This window comes from Alosa alosa, chromosome 12 (assembly GCF_017589495.1).
Source record: "Alosa alosa isolate M-15738 ecotype Scorff River chromosome 12, AALO_Geno_1.1, whole genome shotgun sequence".
Taxonomy (NCBI): Eukaryota; Metazoa; Chordata; class Actinopteri; order Clupeiformes; family Clupeidae; genus Alosa; species Alosa alosa.
Genome location: NC_063200.1, coordinates 3,425,530 through 3,445,529, shown reverse-complemented (window position 1 = coordinate 3,445,529; position 20,000 = coordinate 3,425,530). Strand labels below are relative to the sequence as shown.

Below are 20,000 nucleotides of genomic sequence, written 5' to 3'. Positions count from 1 at the left end.
ATTTGGCCAACATTAAAGTTAACATAGAAATAAAAAATATGACTATGGTCTATCATACTTGTTTTGAACCACATAATATGAAATTATATTATATGATACAAAATAATGATATGATAGTACTTATATGAAAAGAACGATCACACGATAATAGTATTCATAGAATGGTGTTGATTGGATTCTGGATTTGAAATCACATTTGTTCACAAAAGTGCTATTGAGTGACCTCAATTCCCTCATTCCCTCAAGTTTGTGTGTCTCTCAGATGTTCTGTCTGTTTGTGTGTCTCTCAGATGTTCTGTCTGTTTGTGTGTCTCTCAGGCCAGGGGCGCCTGCAGGAATGAATGCTACGGTACGCACACCCACCAACAGAACACAAACACTGTATCAGTTTCCACAAATCGCGTCCACAAACACTGTATCAGTTTGGGAGTAGATACGATGTGCGTCCACAAACATTGTATCAGTTTGGGAGTAGATACGATGTGCGGCCACATTACTCAATTGATACGCAAAAATCTCGGCTGTTCACCCTTTGTCAAGTCCTGCATCCCTGCTGCTGTTGCTAGGTCCGATACACAATGGCCATGCAGCGTTAAAAACCTGCATTAAAATTCGTAATTTTACGCACAGTCAACAACAAATATGGGTATGGGTAACAAAAGTGTGAGAGATACAAATGTATCGGATATAATGTGGACATAGTCTCAGATATCCCTCTCAGGACCAGTGCTGTTTTTATCATCATTACAGTTCAATTAGTCAGTGGAAGCCCTTGCTGCCTCTGCGTCCCATTGGACCTGTCTCTGAAACGCTTGATGTGGCTACCTCTCATTGGCCATGTCACCGGAGAGCTTGGTGCGGCTGCGTCCCACTGGCCGTGTCCCTGGAGCGTTTGCTGCTAAGCGTGGCGGCGTCTCATCCGTGTATCCGGCTCTCTCAACTGCAGCGACGGGGAGCCTCCAGATCCCACTCGGATTAATTACCAAGCCATTTGCACTCTTTTCATGAGCTTATGTGTGTGTGTGTGTGTGTGTGTGTGTGTGTGTGTCGCTAAAGGCTAAACCTGGCTTATTTCCATAAGTCTGGCTAATATTAGTGAGAGTTCCGTTCCATTAGTCTGGTTTATGTGAATCCTAGCTGGGCAACTATGGGAATTTATGCCACAGAACTAGCCTATTCCGTAGCAGGTTAACTTTCAAGCTTAATCAAGCTGTGTTGCAAAAAAAAAAAACATTAGTCAGAAAACGAGTCCCAAAAGATGGTTGTGTCACCTGTAGCCTACAACTTCAAAAATAGAAGTCGAAACTTTGTTTCTGACAGTGTCACTAAGCATTGATTTACATATTCACTAGAAATTATGAAAATTATGCATCTTAAAACATTTTAACTTGACCTGTGTGGGGTTCTAGGAATCTTGCTACTCTGTCTCATCTGCGTTGTGTGATGGGGAAATGCGGCATAGGAAAGGACACATATTTGTGTGTGTTATCAGGTTCGCTTCCCACACAGAGCATTTACATACAGTAGCTTTTGACCTTGATAATGGCATTTACATACAGTAGCTTTTGACCTTGATAATGGCATTTACATAGCTTTTGACCTTGATAATGGCATTTTAGTTATATTCTTTAATGAAAGACATGCCCTACTATTGATAAAGGGTCATGCACAGTTGTTAGCCTGTTCAGTGACAGTAAACAAGCTATCACAGTGGGCCACATTAAATCTGATGCAAGCCAAGATTCTGTAACCTGTAGGCCACTAATGATTAAAACCGATTCATGTGTTGATGATTGTTCATGAATGTCAAATTAACTGTGTGTTACACAGATTAAATATTACATGACAAATTGAACGCCATTGCATTTCAGATAATTATATTTCACAAAAACTTTGGCAGAACTATGAGACTTATGGGAGACAATAGCCTATATTAAGTTGATACCAATTTTATTTACAGTTTGACAACCTACACCTAAACCAGTGGTTCTTAACTGGTCTGGCCTTAGAACCCACTATTTCCCATGTTCATTAAGTCGCGACCCATATATTTTTGTAGCATTCAAGCCAACTGATACAGTGAGCTACATGGTAAGACAAGTGAGCCTGTACTTGTTTGGAATATGCTTTTGTTTGGTATTACATTTGCGAAGTCTCAACTCCTGATGTCGCATTTCAAAGTATGCTACTCGACAGCTTTGTCTTTGACAGGGGTGCTTTGTTTCCAAGAAGCATTTTAGTTTTAATGGTTCCTTGCTCTTGAGTGGCAGCAATTCACTGCACACCACACACTGGGCTCCCTGTCTGTTTTGCCCTCACCTTACAGTTTTTCTCAGTCGCTTTGGTGCTTTTTGCAGATCAGAATGAAAATTCTCATAACTATTAGTTCAACCTCCACAACATTTAGTCATTTGTGCACATCATAGTAGCAAATTCTCCTTCCTCTGAACAAATTGCAAATACTTTTGGACATGTATCAGTTGCTTTCATACAATTCTCTGCTGTTTTTTAACATTATCATTTGCTTATGTCATGTCAGTCAAAATGAACTATACTTATAGATACTGAATAGTCGATTTCCCTATATAAAACTAATAGTCTTCATTTCATTGCTTGAGTCATTACATACAAAATTGTTGAACTAGTTATCAAATTCTGTCACAATGCTGTAGAATTGCAAAGAGCATACAGTAAAATGTAATGTATTCAGTGTCTTGTACTCACTTACTCCCCCAACTACAGCAATGTGTAACTTTGTAGTTTTCAAATGGCTGTACAAGTACTGTATCTGTCTTGAGCATGTTCAGGTAATGTAACTGAGTTCTGACCTTTTTTTGCATTGGAAAACACTGAGAGAACTGTCATAATGAAAACATGACAAAGCCATTTGACTATCTTGTTCATAAACGATGGTGTCAAGACTTCTCATTTTGATGACACTGACAGTTTCATTGACATGAATACGTGCTTTTGAGGAATGGACTATCCATTTTGAGCAAGTGGACGCGGCTTTTGCAGGTCATCCACTAGGTTTTGCAGTTTGCACTAATTGTTTTGAGAAATGCACTAACTGCTGTGCAAATGTTAAATAGTGATGTGAGAATAGCACCAAAGTGACTGAGAAAAACTGTAAGTGAATCCATAGCCTACTCCAAATATTCAGGGTATTCAAGTGTCCATGGAAAACACTTAATACTAATATTAAGTATTAAAACTCTATCAAAATAGAGGTTCGATATTAGATTTGATAGCTCCGCGACCCACTGCTGGGGCCATTTTTGACCTAGACAATAATTTGGAGTGAACACTTTTAACCTAAGAACATAGGCTATAGCCTCAGAATAGCCTATGCCAAAGTTGTTTTGAGGTTATGCTATTTATTCATTCACTCATTCACAAAAGTGAAGACAATCAAACTCACAATTGATTTCAATCCATGATCATTGTTGTTTAATTGTAGCCTATGCTTTCATTATTCTCTAATTTATGTAGGCAACTATCTAATTGTTCTTTCTTCTCGATGTTCAATTTTATGACTTTCAATGAAAATCCTGTAGATGGATGGCACTTGTAAGGAAGGAGAAATTGCTACTATGATGTGCACAAATGACTAATGACGGATTAGAACCGCATCTGGACTGGATCAGAACTGCATCTGGGCTGGATTAGAACCGCATCTAGACCGGATTAGAACCACATCTGGGCCAGATCAAAGCTGGATTAGAACGCAGAATCAACCCAGAGTTCCCTGCTGTGCGTGTGGGATGCTGAGGGGCTTTTCTTCTGTGCGTAAAAACAGCCCTGGCTATCTCTGGCTGATATGCCAATTTGTGTGGAAAATGATGGAAAATTGGTTCCCCAGTCTGGCGCCTTAAATCAGAGGCCCATCTGAGCACGCTCAGAGGAAGAGGAAGAGGAAGAGTTTCCCACCTTGTTGAAGAGGGAGATTGGATTTCACACCGGCACAGCGAGAGTGGCCAGACTGAGATTGCATTGAGTACTCACGGCTACTCTTGCCATCTCCCAACAGATGGCTCACAGGACAGGCGTTTCTGCCGCTGCTTACTGGAACGCCTGCAGTCTGTGACTGTAAATCCTGAACACTTCTCAGTTCTCTAAAAGAGGAACACTGAAACATACACACCAAAATTAGTGTCTGTAAGAAGATAACTCCTTCTTGGATGATGTGTTTTGCAGTCATTTTACTTTTATGTTAAACTTAGCAAACAGTATAATAAATAAAACAATTCACACATTTTGAATAAAATACTTTTGAGACTCCCTGCTAATACTTTTGGATATGCTAAAGTCTTATTATATCATTTGAGCTACATTTTACACTAAAATGGCATGATGGCAACATAAACACAGCTAACAATGGTATTAAATTGCAGTAGGATTTGAACGGCAGCCGTGGCCTACTGGTTAGCGCTTCGGACTTGTAACCGAAGGGTTGCCGGTTCGAGCCCTGACCAGTAGGTGCGGCTGAAGTGCCCTGAAGAGACTAAATTTCCCTCACGGGATCAAAATAGTATATACTGTATACTTATACTTAGCCTATGATTAAATGTAAAGGAATATTCAACCGAGGTAGACTGCTGTTGTTCACAGCACTAAGCTATTTATGGTTACTGATAGACTGGAGTCTCTGACCCTCTCTTAGAGCCAGGCATAGTGAGCTGGCCCTCGGAAGAAAAAGTTTGGGGACCTTTAGTACATCCATGCAACTGATTTTGTACAAATGTGACATGTCTGCTGTTTTTTTTAATGTTCAGTTGCTAATGTCATGTTGGTCAAAATGCACTATGCTGATGGTTCCCTGCTAAATAGTCCTAGCCCATAAAACAAAAAGGCCTTATTTCATCACTTGTGTTATTACATGCAAATGTGTTGAACTAGCCATCATAACTCGTTGTCATAGTGTGTCTAGCACATATGTAAATATATGTGACCTGACAGACAGGAACGTCAGGATGTATAGAAAGATGTACAGTGTTGCACAGCTCTGATCAAGGGGTGTTTTTACTGTATATTGGACATTTGGACAATTCTGCAAAAGCCTTTGTTTTCTTTATACTGCCATAATGTGTGTCAGCAGAAAAATCTTTGAAATATATCCACTGTCTTGCAATCAACCCCCTCCACACATAATAGTGTGTAACTTTGTAGTTTTGAAATAGAAAATAGTGCTGCCTTGCGCATTTCTCATTAGAAAGTACTTACAGAGTAAACTGTCATATTGACAAGACAAAACAGTTTGACTATCTTGCTTTTGAGCAAGATACACGCTTTTGCAGATAATCCACTATGCGGTGCAGTTTGCTCTAATTCTTTTGAGAAATGCACTAACTGTTGTGCAAATGTTAATGATGATTCAAGAATGCACAAAAGCGACTGAGATAAAACTGTAAGCCTGTGAACAACCAGCACCATTTCAGGCCTGGATTTGGAATGCAGCCCACTGGACACTGGGCTGTGGTCTCTGAGGAGCTGCGTCCCTATGTGGGCTGTCTGGGAGATACATGCTGCATCACTGGTCCTGATATGGGGTGTCTGGGAGATACAGTACATGCTGCATCACTGGTCCTGATGTGGGGAGTCTGGGAGATACATGCTGCATCACTGTTTTGGACTCTGCTAGGATGCAGCACTGGTCACCACCACCACACCATCTAATGATCAAAATGGGCAACAGTAGAAATGTATAATGATCACAGCACTTTGGTGTACTTACAAACAGCCCTGGAAACATCCCATGTCACTGTAAGAGTTGAACACTAATGAGCTCTGTTGGTTTGTCTTGGGCAGTAGTACTGTCAAGCATTGTATTTTGTCACTGGACCTGAAAGATAATTGTGGTTCTTCACACTGCTGTTAAGTGTAAGAGGAAACAGAAGCCTGTGATTTTTTTTCTCTTTTTATGTTGGTGAAATTTGTTTTAGGTTTGTGCTTTGTTGCTGTAGCAGTGCTTTGAGGAATTATCCACAGTGTGCCTCAAGAATGTTAATGCTTAGTTTATGTCTGTAAGTGGCTACTCTCTTTCTTTCTCTCTCTCTCTCTCTCTGATTCGTCTCTCTCTCTGTCTCCTTTCTCTCTCCCACAGTCTCTCTCTCTCAGTCTCTCTCTCTCTCTCTCTCTCTCTCCAGTCTCTCTCTCTCTCTCACAGTCTCTCTCTCTCTCTATCATTCCAGAGGTCCTAGCTCCTCCCCCTGCGGCCATGGGCGTTCTCATGTCGAAGAAGCAACAGGTGGAGAAGGGGCAGAAGTGCAGCTCTGTCATCGCCGCCTTTAAGGAGGGCGTCAAGGATCGGCCCGCCCCCTCCACCTCTGCCCAATCAGAGGGCTCCCCCGAGGCAGGAGAGAAAGAGAAAGAGAAAGAATCTGAACAGGAGGAGGAGGAGGACGCGACACCTGGTCCATCCAATGAAGCGTCTGTGGCACTCAGGGAAGACTGCCAAAAGGCCAATCAAGAAGCCTGGTCCCGCCTCCGGGATGGAAAAGGGGTGGAGCCAGAGGACCTGGTCAAGGCCCACCAACTGACTCCTCCCGCTTTCATCAGACCAAAGAGAGACATCAATGATGACCAGCCACTGGAGGTGGACCTTGCTCAGAGAGAACAGGTACGACACACACACACACACACATATGCACACACACACTCAAGCATGCACAGACACACACACACACACACACACACACACACACACACACACACACACACACACACACATACTCATACTCATGAATGCACGCACGAGCACACACACACACATGCACCGCGTGCCACTTGTGGCACACACACACACACGCACACACACACACACACATGCACACACACACACACACACACACACACACACACACACACACACACACACACACACACACACACACACACACACACGACACACACACTTTCGCCACGCAGACGACGCCTAACGCACGCATCGCGCATTCACACACACTCACACGCACACACACACATACTCATGAATGCACGCACGAGAGCACACACACACGCACGCACACGCACACGCACACGCACACGCACACGCACACGCACACACACACACACTCTCACTCTCACTAATGAACGCACGCGCGAGCACACACACACACACACACACACACACACACACACACACACACACACACACACACACACACACACACACACTCACACTCCACTCACTCACCACTGACTCAATGACTCAATGAGCACACACACACACACACACACACACACACACACACTCACTCACACACACACACTCACTCAACACACACACACACACACACACACACACACACACACACTCACACACACACACACACACACACACTCAATGACTCAATGACTCAATGACTCAATGAACGCACACACACACACACACACACACACACACACACACACACACACACACACACACACACACACACACACACACACACACACACACACACACACACACACACACACACACACACACACACACACACACACACACACACACACACACACACACACACACACACACACACACACACACACACACCATATGAGATGACTACAGTATGTACCACAATTACACATTTAGTTCCTGGGGCTTGGGCTTAGCTTGACTTAATGCTCCATTTGCATAGAGGTAAAAACATGAGCAACAGAGAAGTAAACATGAGCAACAGATAAGTATGAAAGTCCATTATGCATATAGGTAAACATGAGTAACAGAGCAGTATGGAAGTCCATTATGCATAGAGGTAAACATGAGTAACAGAGCAGTATGGAAGTCCATTATGCACACTACTGCTACTGCCCTCTCACCATGTACATTGGACTGGGAACTGCATTAATAAAATGTCTTCCGCAAGGCCACCAGTTGATGAAGATCACGCAACCTAACCATTAATCCAAGCTTTGGACACTTGGACAATCTCATTTTTACTGCAAACACTGAGACAGATGCAAACACTACAGATTCTCCATGGACTCTCATCCCTTCATCTCATCCCTTCATCTCATCTCTTCATCTCATCTCTTCATCTCATCTCTTCTTCTCATCTCTTCCTGTTACCTGTCAATACCCTGAAACAGTCATCATTCACCAGGTGATCGAAACACTGAAAAGCACATTCATTGATTATCATGTAATCAATGATCCCTGCCACATAAGCCATTAGGTATATGTTCTCACTGGGATCAATGACTTGCATGTTTCTAGTGTCGAGGTGGATAACCCCGGCTCATTGGTCAAATGGGATCAATGTCCTGCACGTTTCTAGTGTCGAGGTGGATAACCCCGGCTCATTGGTCAAATGGGCTCAATGTCCTGCCATGCATTACTGCCTGTGTACTTAACTAATTAAGTGATCTACTGGCTGAATAGCTGTGCTTATTAGGATATCACTAATTAACTGATTTACTGACTGAATAGCTGTGCTTACAGTATTAGGATATCACTATCCTAAATACCTGTAGTACATAGGGGGCAGCCGGGCCTACTGGTTAGCACTGGGACTTGTAACCGGATGCTGGGTACCATTCAGGCCACGGGCTGAAGTTTTGAGCAAGGTCCTAACCCTTATACAAGTTGTTGCAGGCAGCTCAAAAACACACATTAGTGTGTGTTTCACTAATTCACGGATTGGGATAAATGCAGAAACCAAATGTCACAGGATCTTGTCAATATTGCAATACCCATAAATGAAGACATAACTTAATTTATTGATATTTCTTTAGATTTTTTATTTGTAATTTTATTACAACAAAAACATATTAAAACACATAACACTGTAAACATATAACACTGTGGTACAAACACATTTCACACATTTATTTACAGTTCATTCCTTGAGCATCAATAACTGTGACTCTCTTTTGTAAACATAAGCACAGTTGTAGGCTACAGTTTTGTAAACATGAATATGTCCTCACTTTTTTTTTGAAGTGTTGTAATTGTATGTGGCAGATTTAGCTGCTCTCAGTGTATTTTGAAACCGAACTGGTGTGGTTTACTTTGCAGGATAGGAGAGAGCAAAGAGTGCTGTTATTCATGCTCATGCGATTTTCTGTAACTATCTTTTTCACCATGCTAAAACTGCTCTCTGAGGAGGCATTGCTATGGGGAATGCAGAGCAATGCTTTCATCAGTCTAGCCAGCTAGATAGATAGATAGATAGATAGATAGATAGATACTTTATTGATCCTCAAGGGGAAATTCAAGCTCACTGAACTTGGTCTCATTCCTCCCTAGAAGGCCCCAGAATCTGTCAACTCTCTGCTCCTGGGGCAACTTGTTGCTGTCTGTGACCTGGTAGTCTGTGAACTCTCCTCTCAATTTATCTGGATCCTCAAACTTCAGTTGGGGGAACATGCGACCTAGCCTTACAACTATGTAGTATGAACACATTTCCAACAAATATTCAGTTAGATCACATGAAAGTACTGAATGAGTATTCCTACAATAGAATACTTTTTACCTGTTTCAGGAGAGATATCCAGGCGAGATGCTGGGTCCAGTACCTCCAGGTCTTTAAGCACTTGAGATTGTAAGGGAAGGCCTTTAGCATCTTCCCAATGACTTCCACATAGAAAGCTCTCACTGTCCTATGAGCACAATTGCCACATAATCACATAATATATTAACCAGGAACTATGAAGGTAGACAAATTAAGCATCTAGGTATGATTATTACAGAGATTATTATGATTATTACACAAGCTACAACTTACTGATATATCCTTGTCACTGACACAGACGAGAATTCTTCATTTTCGAGGAATGCTCTGGCCTCAACTCCAATGAAGAGATCCTCATTTGTCAGCTGGTGCTCTTGTCTGTAGGATACCTCAGTGATAGGAGTATCCACAATCAATCTAGCTGGAACAATGTAGCCCAAGTATCTCTTGACCAGTCTTGGATCATCACTCCCTCTGCCTAAAACATGGGTAAAAATGAAATGTAAATACATTAAAATAGACATTTTTTGTAATGTCTCCATCTTTCATCCTACCTACCTGGAAGGCAGTGTTGAATGCAACCAATGGCTTAAGAGCGGCACTCAGAAAGAGAAAATAGAATTTTTTGTAGCCCGCCAGACTCCTGATTTTAACACTCCTCTCGTCCTCATGACTGTTGAAGTAAGCCTGCAGAGCAGCCCATTGATTCAGCACTCTTTCAATGCAGGTGTGGAGGCTGAGCCATCGTGTGCTGCAGTATCTGAAGAGCTTCAGTGTGTCTATGTCTGTAAACTCAACAAACTCTTTATACAGCTCACATCTTTTTGCACTGTACAAGGAAAAACAAACAATGACAATAAATAGGGATAAAGGAATTAAGAGAAATGTACAATTTGTTCAGAACACTAATAAAAGATAACCTTATCCATCATACTCTAACTAAAATGTCCAAGACAGGACAGTCAAACCTTTCCTCTTTTATACTCACCTTTTATCAAAGTGGCCATATACAACAAGAAGTAAATCCTCGACTGGGGCCTTGATAGCCTTGATGCCACAGCCTGTGGCAAGTTGGGCAAGGTGGCATATGCAACCCACATCCTGGCCATAAGGTTGACTTTGGTAGCTTTTAGTTTTGTGATGACTGAATGGTGCTTTCCTTTCATTACGCTGCAGTTGTCGGAGTTGAAGGCTAACAGGTTATCCCATGGGATTCCTCTATTACTGTGATAATCACACAAAATAATTTGTTGTAATCATACATACTGCCACATTCAACTGGGCTTTAAGTCCTCAGTACTCATTATGTAAATACACTCACCTCAATGAGGTTGCCAGCTTCTTATAGAGACTATCTGCTGTGCCCACATTGCAGACTGGCATGTCAATAAATTTGGTGAAAACCTCAAGATTATTCTCATCATACACTCTTGCAAGTATGACAAGTTCTTTTTCTTTATTCATGTTGCCCAATCTCAAGTGTTGCACAGCAACATTGCCCAAACGTTGCCCTGTATATCAACATCTGTCCTGTCAGAAGGCTAACGTTACAACATTGTAAATCTAGCATTATGTTACCACAACCACATTGTAAATCTAGCATTCGCCAACTAATCAGATAAACTTGATGAGTTGAGCTGTTTTGGTCCTTCCAGAGGAATATTTCCTAGCGATGGCAGAATCAGGGAACATGCCTGCCACACTCGCAGTGAAGTCATCACAAAAAGCAAATGGAACATTTTTCTGCGCTATCAACATTGTCATCTTCAGTTCAGCTTGCATCACGTTTTCTGCCTCTGTCTGTCCTTTCGTAATGAAGGATGAGATCGCCTGTGTGCCCTTACTGGCCTCTTTCTAGCAGTGAAACTACAATAATCAAACATGATGGTGCCGCTGTGTTTTAATGTGCTGACTAATGTCATTTTCCCTCCGTGGCCTACATTAAAATCAACACGACACACTGCCCGGCCCTGTCCCACTTGTTAGGGTGAGGTCCCGCCTGGTTCTGCACGCGGACAAAGTCCCCCACCTCGAGAGGTGGAAGACGCTTGGTGTGCTCCGCCCAAGTGCCAGCTGTGCGGATGTGGCGTTTGCGGAGGGCCTCCTCCCTCGCCATCAGCGTCTCACGCCATGTTATTACATGTATTACGGTGTATTACAGTTAGCCCTTCGGCCTGTATTGTCAGTAATGAGCCACTTCATCATCTTCACCCCGACCTCTGCGCGGCAGTTGCTGTGGGGGAAGGCCACCGATGAGAGGCGGTGGTGTACGCCCCATCTGTGAAGGAAAGACCTGGTCTCGGCGGAGGTGAACTCTGGCCCCCCGGCAATGCAAGCTCTTCAGGCGTCCCTTATGTGGCAAAAGGCACGGGCGAGGTGGCATATGAGGTCTGGGCGGCGCCCCATTGACCTCGCTGAGATGATAGGCCAATTCGAGTAGCGGTCAACTATCACAAGGTAGTGTACACCCCTGTGCATTAAAAAAGTCCTTGATTCGGGGAAGCCGTCTGCTGCCATCTCCTCCAACGCGTGCATATCAACGCACGCACACCCCATCAGTCTCCTCCGGTGCGGGCCTAGATGATCGGCCACCCAGGCAGACTTTGTCGAGGTGTTTCTGACGGCTGCATTTCCGGCACGTCTTGCCGTACGCTGGGCACTCGGCGTGCCTGCCACTGAGGTGTTTTGCCGTGGCCTGTCTCGCCACAGTAGATGCACGTCCCCTCGGCCTTAACCTTGGATTTCTCCACTCTGGCGCCCCCTCTGGCACGGACGTCCTGCTGCTTCCCTCGTTGATATGAGCTGCTAATAGTGTCCGCGCTCTGAGGGTCAAGCAGGCGTGACGCTGAGCGCATTCCTGACTCTTTGGGTTCGATGTACTCTATCATGTCCTTTAGTGGCATATCCTGATTCTTTTTAGCAAGCAGATCGAGCTGTATTTTGGTCTGCTATGCATGGCGCATCACATCGGCGCGTAGTATTTCCTCTGTGAAGTCATTGACTTGGTCACACCCCTCCTTAGTGCATATCATTTCGTATTTACACGTGCCTGCCTGCCCCTTTAAGCGAGCGTGAAATGATCGGATGGGTTCTTCGTGTCCCTGTCGCATGTTAGATAGGGCCACTCGAGCTAGCTGTGTTCTCTGCACGGACAGCGAGTGCCCTCAGGGCAGAGAGAACGTCCTTTTCATCACTGTCCACTAGGCTTTTGGTGACAAACGGGTTGAAATTGTATATGGTGTGTGTGGGTTGTGTGAATATAATGCATTTGATACAATATCTGGCAACTGGTCAACATTAGACAAACATATTGGTCCGATTCATAAAGGAGTTTGGGCCATGCAAATTACGGGGAGTTTCCGAGAAATAACAAACCGGGAGGGGTCCGGGAGATAGGGCTAAAACGGGGAGAAACCCGGAAAAAAGGTGATAAGGTGCAATTGGCAGGTATGCGAATGGTGGAGGTGCAATGGTGGAGGTAAAGCTATGTGGGTGGAGGAATGGTGGTGTGTGCGATTGGTGAGTGTGTGCTATGGTGAGTGTGGCCAAGGCGGAGTGTGGAAGCATGGTGGAGGTGGGGTGGCGGGAGTGTGTGTGCTATGGTGGAGTGTGTGCCAGCTCCACCTGGACAACAAACGACTGGTCAAGCCAACACTGATGCACCCTACAAGAAAGGGCAGAGCAGGCTGTACTTCCTGAGGAGCTGCGGTCCTTCAATGTGTGCAGTAAGCTCCTCAGGATGTTCTACCAGTTCGTTGTTGCCAGCGCCCTCTTCTATGCAGTAGTATGCTGGGGTGGAAGCACAAGGAAGAAGGATGTGGGGCTAATTGACAGGCTGGTAAGGAAAGCTGGCTCTGTAGTGGGAGCTGAACTGGAGTGTATCACTTCACTATCTGACAAAGGACCCTGAACAAACGGGATCAACATCTTGGACAATGAGTGTCACCCACTCCACAGCACTATTGTTAAACAGAAGAGCCTGATCAGCTGAGACTTCGCTCACTGCCTTGCACAACTGGACAGACGGGAGAAAGTCATTTGTCCCCAGGGCCATTGAACTGTTCAATGCCCTCACTTAAGGGAAGAGGAGAGATAGACTTCTCTGCATAGTCTGTCTGCCCTTCATCCCTCCATGTTTGGTACTGTCTGTCCACTAGCCACTTGTACCACTGTCTTTATGCCTCACTGTTTCAAGGTGCTATATTAGCACATTAGCACATATGCATAACCCCCCCCCCTCCATGCCACAGCCGAACTGTGGGCCACACTTATACATTTTCTTAAATAGTTAAATATATAGATATATAGACTTTACTTTACTCTTTATTTCTGCATTGTTGCACTGTTGACTTACTCATTTGCACTATCACCATGACCACTATCACCATTGCACTACCACCATGACACTCATTCACACAGAGCACCTTAGAGCACCTTTACCATACCTTACTATGCACAGAGAATCACAGGCTCAGTCCCTGCCTCAGTCATTGCAAGTGCCTCTGATTTATTAATCACCACTATGTGGATACTGTTTTTAGAATTGATTTAGATTAAGTGTTAGTATAATTTGTAATTTTGTTATTTGTATTTTAGTATATTTTTATATATTGTATTAAGTGTTAGTATAATTTGTATTTTAGTATATTTAGCATATTCTTTATCTTCTACTGTCCTTACTGATTAGTTGTGTTTTTTATATTATATAATTTTAATTACTCTTCTGCTGTTAAAGAATGTGTTTGTCTTGTATGTATGCTGCTGAGACCTTGAATTTCCCCTGGCGATCAATAAAGTATCTATCTATCTATCTATCTATGGTGGTGTGTGTGTGCAATGGTGGAGTGTGTGCTATGGTAGAGTGGTAGAGTGTGTGCGCAATGGTGGAGTGTGTGCTATGGTGGAGTGTGTGCTATGGTGGTGTGTGTGTGCAAGGGTAAAGTGTGTGCTATGGTGGTGTGTGTGTGCAATGGTGGAGTGTGCGCAATGGTGGAGTGTGTGCTATGGTGGAGTGTGTGCTATGGTGGTGTGTGTGTGCAAGGGTGGAATGTGTGTGCAATGGTGGAGTGTGTGCTATGGTGGAGTGTGTGTGCAATGGTGGAGTGTGTGCTATGGTGGAGTGTGTGTGCAAGGGTGGAGTGTGTGCTGTGGTGGTGTGTGTGCAAGGGTGGAGTGTGTGTGCAAGGGTGGAGTGTGTGCTATGGTGGAGTGTGTGCTATGGTGGAGTGTGTGTGCAATGGTGGAGTGTGTGCAAGGGTGGAGTGTGTGCAATGGTGGAGTGTGTGCTATGGTGGAGTGTGTGCAATGGTGGAGTGTGTGTGCAATGGTGGGGTGTGTGCTATGATGGAGTGTGTGCTATGGTGGAGTGTGTGTGCAAGGGTGGTAGTGCAAAAGTAAATGGCAGGAACAAACATGTGGTAGGACGAGGGCTGTCGAGTGATGACAAAATGAATCTAATTAATTACAAGCTTTGCAATTAATTAATATAAAATCAGCTGACATTAATCACCTTTTAGTGGTGAGAAGAATTTAAAAACTGATATTACAGTTTTTCTCAGTCGCTTTGGTACATTTCTCGAACCATCCTCGACTTTTGCAAAACAGTAAGTGCATTTCTCAAAAGAATTTATACAAATAGCAAAACACCATGGATTACCTGTAAAAGCCACTCTCTTGCTCAAAATCCTTACTGTAGTTCATCTCTTAAATGTAAATATCTGTGTCAATGAACATGACAGTGCCATCAGAATGACAAGTCCTTGTCCAATATAACAGTGTACTTGAATTCGCTTGAATTTCCCCTGGGGATCAATAAAGTATCTATCTATCTATCTATCTATCTATCTACTTTGGAGGGATGTTCTGGCTAACGTTTTGATGACAATTACAGTATTGTAAATTGTAGGTTACACCTTTGTGTATGTGGGAGTTTGATTGCAAGACACTCACATTTACACTTTTACTGTGTTGCGGCCTAGTTCTAAGTTCTGAATTCAAGGCCGTGGGCTCAGGGGTTTGGTGGCGGTTTTGCACACACTTTTCACAACAGCTTTTTTCGAGTAATCCATATATTTCCAAAACCACATAACATTCCAAATATTCCAAGTGTATCCAAGTCTTCTAAGCCGAGCAAAAAGTGGTCAAAAAATTGTATCATACCATCGACCTGTAACCCAACATCTACCAAACATTTCCAATACCACCTGATGGGTTGCTCCCATGACGTATATACAAAAAGATGACAAATCAGTTAAAGTGCAACCAATCTACCCAATTGCCCTCACTTACCCAATCACCACATACGTGCAAGACTTAGACATAATGAAATTAAGGAAATATATAAAAACAATCAAAATAACAAGAAATTAGGTAAATTTGCTAAGATGTAAATAACACAAGTCAAAACATAACAAAAATAATTTAGAACATAAACAAACTGGACTAAAAAGGACTAAAATGGCTACAACATACTGTTTGTACTTTAATTTGTTGACAGACCATGTCATTGGGACCCAGAAACAAGAAGACAGCACTGTATAGCACAAAGAAAAAAACAAAACAAAAAACAGTAGAAATGCTCTGGCTATATACAGTACTTGCCAGTTGATGGTTGTTCATGAGATGCACCTGGTTAGGGCTTCGGACTTGTAACCAGAGGGTTGCCGGTTCGAACCCCGACCAGTAGGAACGGCTGCCCCATATGCTATATACCGGTATGTACAATTTCCTTGAGCAAGGCACCTCACTGCTACACTATACTCACATACTTTACAGTGTATTGGTGGAGTGTAACAATGTTTGTATATTTTCTTTTAATTATTATTATTCCTGTGAACGCTTTGGCCATGCATCATATGATTTGTTGTGCCAATAAAGCATATTTGGGGCAGCCGTGGCCCACTGGTTAGCACTCTGGACTTGTAACCGGAGGGTTGCCGGTTCGAGCCCCACCAGTGGGCTGGCGGCTGAAGTTCTTTGAGCAAGGCACCTAACCCCTCAATGCCCCCCGAAGCCAAGCATCGTGAGCAGGCAGCTCAACCTACCGGGATTAGTGTGTGCTTCACCTCACTGTGTGTTCACACTGTGTGCTGTTTGTGTTTCACTAATTCACTGATTGGGTTAAATGCAGAGACCAAATTTCCCTCACGGGATCAAAAAAGTATATATACTTATACTTATTTGAATTGAATTGAAGAGAGATGGAGAGATGAAGAGAGATACAAAGAAAGAGAAGAAGAGATGAAGAGAGAGACATGAAGAGTGAAAGATGAAGAGAGAGAGAGATGAAGAGAGAGATAAAAAGAGAGACTGAGAGATGAAGAGAGAGAGGGAGGGAGAGAGATATAAAGAGGGAGAGTGGGAGAGAGGGAGGGAGAGAGATATAAAGAGAGGGAGAGAGGGAGAAAAAGAGATGTATGTGGGTTTGGTTTGCTTTCTGGTCCTTGCTAAAAATAAACACCTACCCCAGTGAGTGTTGAGTCACCTTCAGCTCTGCTTGTGTGTGTGTGTGTGTGTGTGTGTGTGTGTGTGTGATGTAGTGCCTGCAACCACAAGTGTCTACAACCAGCTTTTATGAACTGCAATGAAACATTTTGAGAGATTACCTGAGTACACTCTCTTGAGAAATATAAATACACACAGGTATTATGTCAACATTAACTTTATCTCTCTCTCTCTCTCTCACAACACACACACACACACACACAAACACACACTCACACATTCTCTCTCTCTCTCTCACACACACACACACACACACACACACACACACACAGTACACGCTGAAAGCTATTATAATGCTGTCGATAAACAGCATGCGGTAATAAACACACGCACCAGCTGCCAGACAATCACAGCTTGGGACAGTGTGTCAGGTGACATCACACACATTAATATCCAATCAGGCGTGGTGTCATTGGCACCCTGTTCTCCCTCACACAATCACAGAGGTGTTCAATTAATATGTGCCCACTGACAGTGTGCTGAGGTCACGCCAAGGTCACGTTGTCCCGTCTGGTCGTTCTCTCGCTCCGTTCTCTCACTCCGTTCTCTCACTCTGTTCTCACTCTGTTCTCTCACTCTGTTCTCTCACTCTGTTCTCTCGCTCCATTCTCTCACTCTGTTCTCACTCTGTTCTCACTCTGTTCTCTCACTCTGTTCTCTCGCTCCATTCTCTCACTCCGTTCTCTCACTCCATTCTCTCACTCTGTTCTCTCTCTCTGTTCTCTCTCACTCTGTTCTCTCACTCTGTTCTCTCACTCTGTTCTCTCACTCTGTTCTCTCGCTCCATTCTCTCACTCCGTTCTCTCACTCTGTTCTTTCACTCATTTTCTCACTCAATTCTCTCGCTCATTCCACAAAACAAAAACAACAATCCCCCCTTCTCCCAACACATACACATATACATATACACACACACATATACTGTACACACACACACATATAAATAAACACATACACACACATACACATACACACACATACACATATACAAATGAATACATACACACACATACTGTACACATAAACACATACACACACACAAATAAACACATACACCAATGTTTCCCATACACACACACACACACACACACACACACACACACACACACACACACAGACACACACACATACACAGATACTGTGAGAGGATTCAGTGTGAGTCAGCCACCCAGCCACTTTTACAGAGGCAGCCAGGTGTCAGGAGGGAACTCTGCACTCCATAATCATAACACCCCCCCCCCTTGCCTGTTTCAGATATGAGGAGAAGAGAGGAGGAGAGGAGAGGATAGAAGAGAAAAGAGGAGAGGAGAGTAGGAGAGAGGAGAAGAGAGGAGGATATAGGAGAGGATAGAAGAGAAAAGAGGAGAGGAGAGTAGGAGATAGGAGAAGAGAGAAGAGGAGAGGATAGAAGACAGGTGCGGGCAAAAGAGGAGAGAGGAGAGAAAAGAGGAGAAGAGAGGAAGAGAAGAGAGAAGAGGAGATGAGAAGAGCAGATAGGAGATGAGGGGAGGGGAAGAGAGGAGAGGACGGGAAGAGAGGAGGGGAAGAGAGGAGAAGATAAGAGAAGACAGGTGAGGAAGAGACAAGTGAGGAGGCAAGGGATAAGAAGCAAGGGAAGTTAAGAGAGGACAGAGGAAGAGAGACAATGAAAGGAAAGGAGAAAATAGAGGAAAGGAGAAGAGAGGAGAAGAGAAGAGAGGAGAGGAGGAGAAGAGAGGAGAGGAGGAGAAGAAAGGAGAGGAGAAGAGAGGAGAGGATAGAGGCAAAGGGAAGAAGAGAAGAGGAGAGAGCAGAGACCCAGTGGGAAGAGGAGAGGACAGCCTAACCCAAAGAGGAAATAGGAGAGGACAGCCTCTGAAGGTCCTAGTGCCCTTCCTGACACACACACACCGCTGGTTTAATGGTGATGGATCCTGGATGTTTGGTGTGTTTTGCGAGAGCAGCTTGATGCTCGATGTCTGTAACGATGACCCCTCGGGTCAGTCTTCACCTTGCTGTGGAATGAGATTATTGTGTGTGTGTGTGTGTGTGTGTGTGTGTGTGTGTGTGTGTGTGTGTGTGTGTGTGTGTGTGGTGTGGGGCTTGGGGGGCACTCCTGAAATAGTCAGTGATGAAGCTGCTCTGTATTCAGAGGGTGTGTGTGTGTCAGTCTGGAGGTGATCTGGGGGGGCCAGCCTGAGGTGATTTGGGGGTCAGCCTGAGGTGATCAGATGAAAAGTGGGGGCTTAATTGCACCCACAAACCCAAGCTTTCATTCAGATGGCCATACTTGGTACTGGGACACACAGCTTCATTTAGATGGCCATACTTGGTACTGGGACACAGCTACATTCAGATGGCCATACTTGGGTTTGGTACTTGGTACTGGGACACAGCTACATTCAGATGGCCATACTTGGGTTTGGTACTTGGTACTGGGACACACAGCTTCATTCAGATGGCCATACTTGGGTTTGGTAGGCTACTTGGTACTGGGACACACTTGATTGGATCCTTATAGCTGCTACACTAGAGGATATGGAATTAAACTCTAAATTTGATATGTAAATGTCAGATATTTATGTATATTCAGAGCACCTAGCAGTTATTATAACAAGGCTTTTTAGCTGTTTTTATAGTTGTGAGATTGAACTGCCAGCATCACCTCTAAACGCCTTTTAAGGTTTTCACAGACTGAGTAAATGTGCTAAGAGCCTTCTTAGCGTTTTCCTTTTTGTGCTGACTGTTCCATAATTGAATATCGTTAAAGGCTGAACAAAGGGGGGTAAATGGAGATGAGCTTAGTGCTTAGAGCTTTGACAGGTGAGGAAGAGACAAGAGAGGAGGGAATAGAAGCAAGGGAAGTGAAGAGAGGATGACTAACTGACTAAATTATGCATCTCTAAGACAAATGCTCTCTAGCCTGTTCCCCAGGTTTGAAGCGTTTCCTTTTACACACACTCTGACGTTCACAGTCTCCATGCAAATTATCTATCCTTCCAGAGAGCACTCGAGTTCGAGTATTAGAGACTCAGAGCCTGGAGATGTTCCCATAACCAC

At 43.8% G+C, this 20,000-nt stretch overlaps 1 protein-coding gene across 1 annotated transcript in view; it reads left to right on the top strand.

The window, feature by feature from the left end:
• The window catches only part of phf24 (PHD finger protein 24), a 55,727-nt gene that overhangs the window by 9,194 nt on the left and 26,533 nt on the right, over positions 1 to 20,000 (top strand). The window contains 1 exon segment of the mRNA XM_048259752.1: positions 6,192 to 6,619. Coding sequence (XP_048115709.1) covers positions 6,218 to 6,619 — 402 coding nt within the window. The 5' untranslated portion in view covers positions 6,192 to 6,217.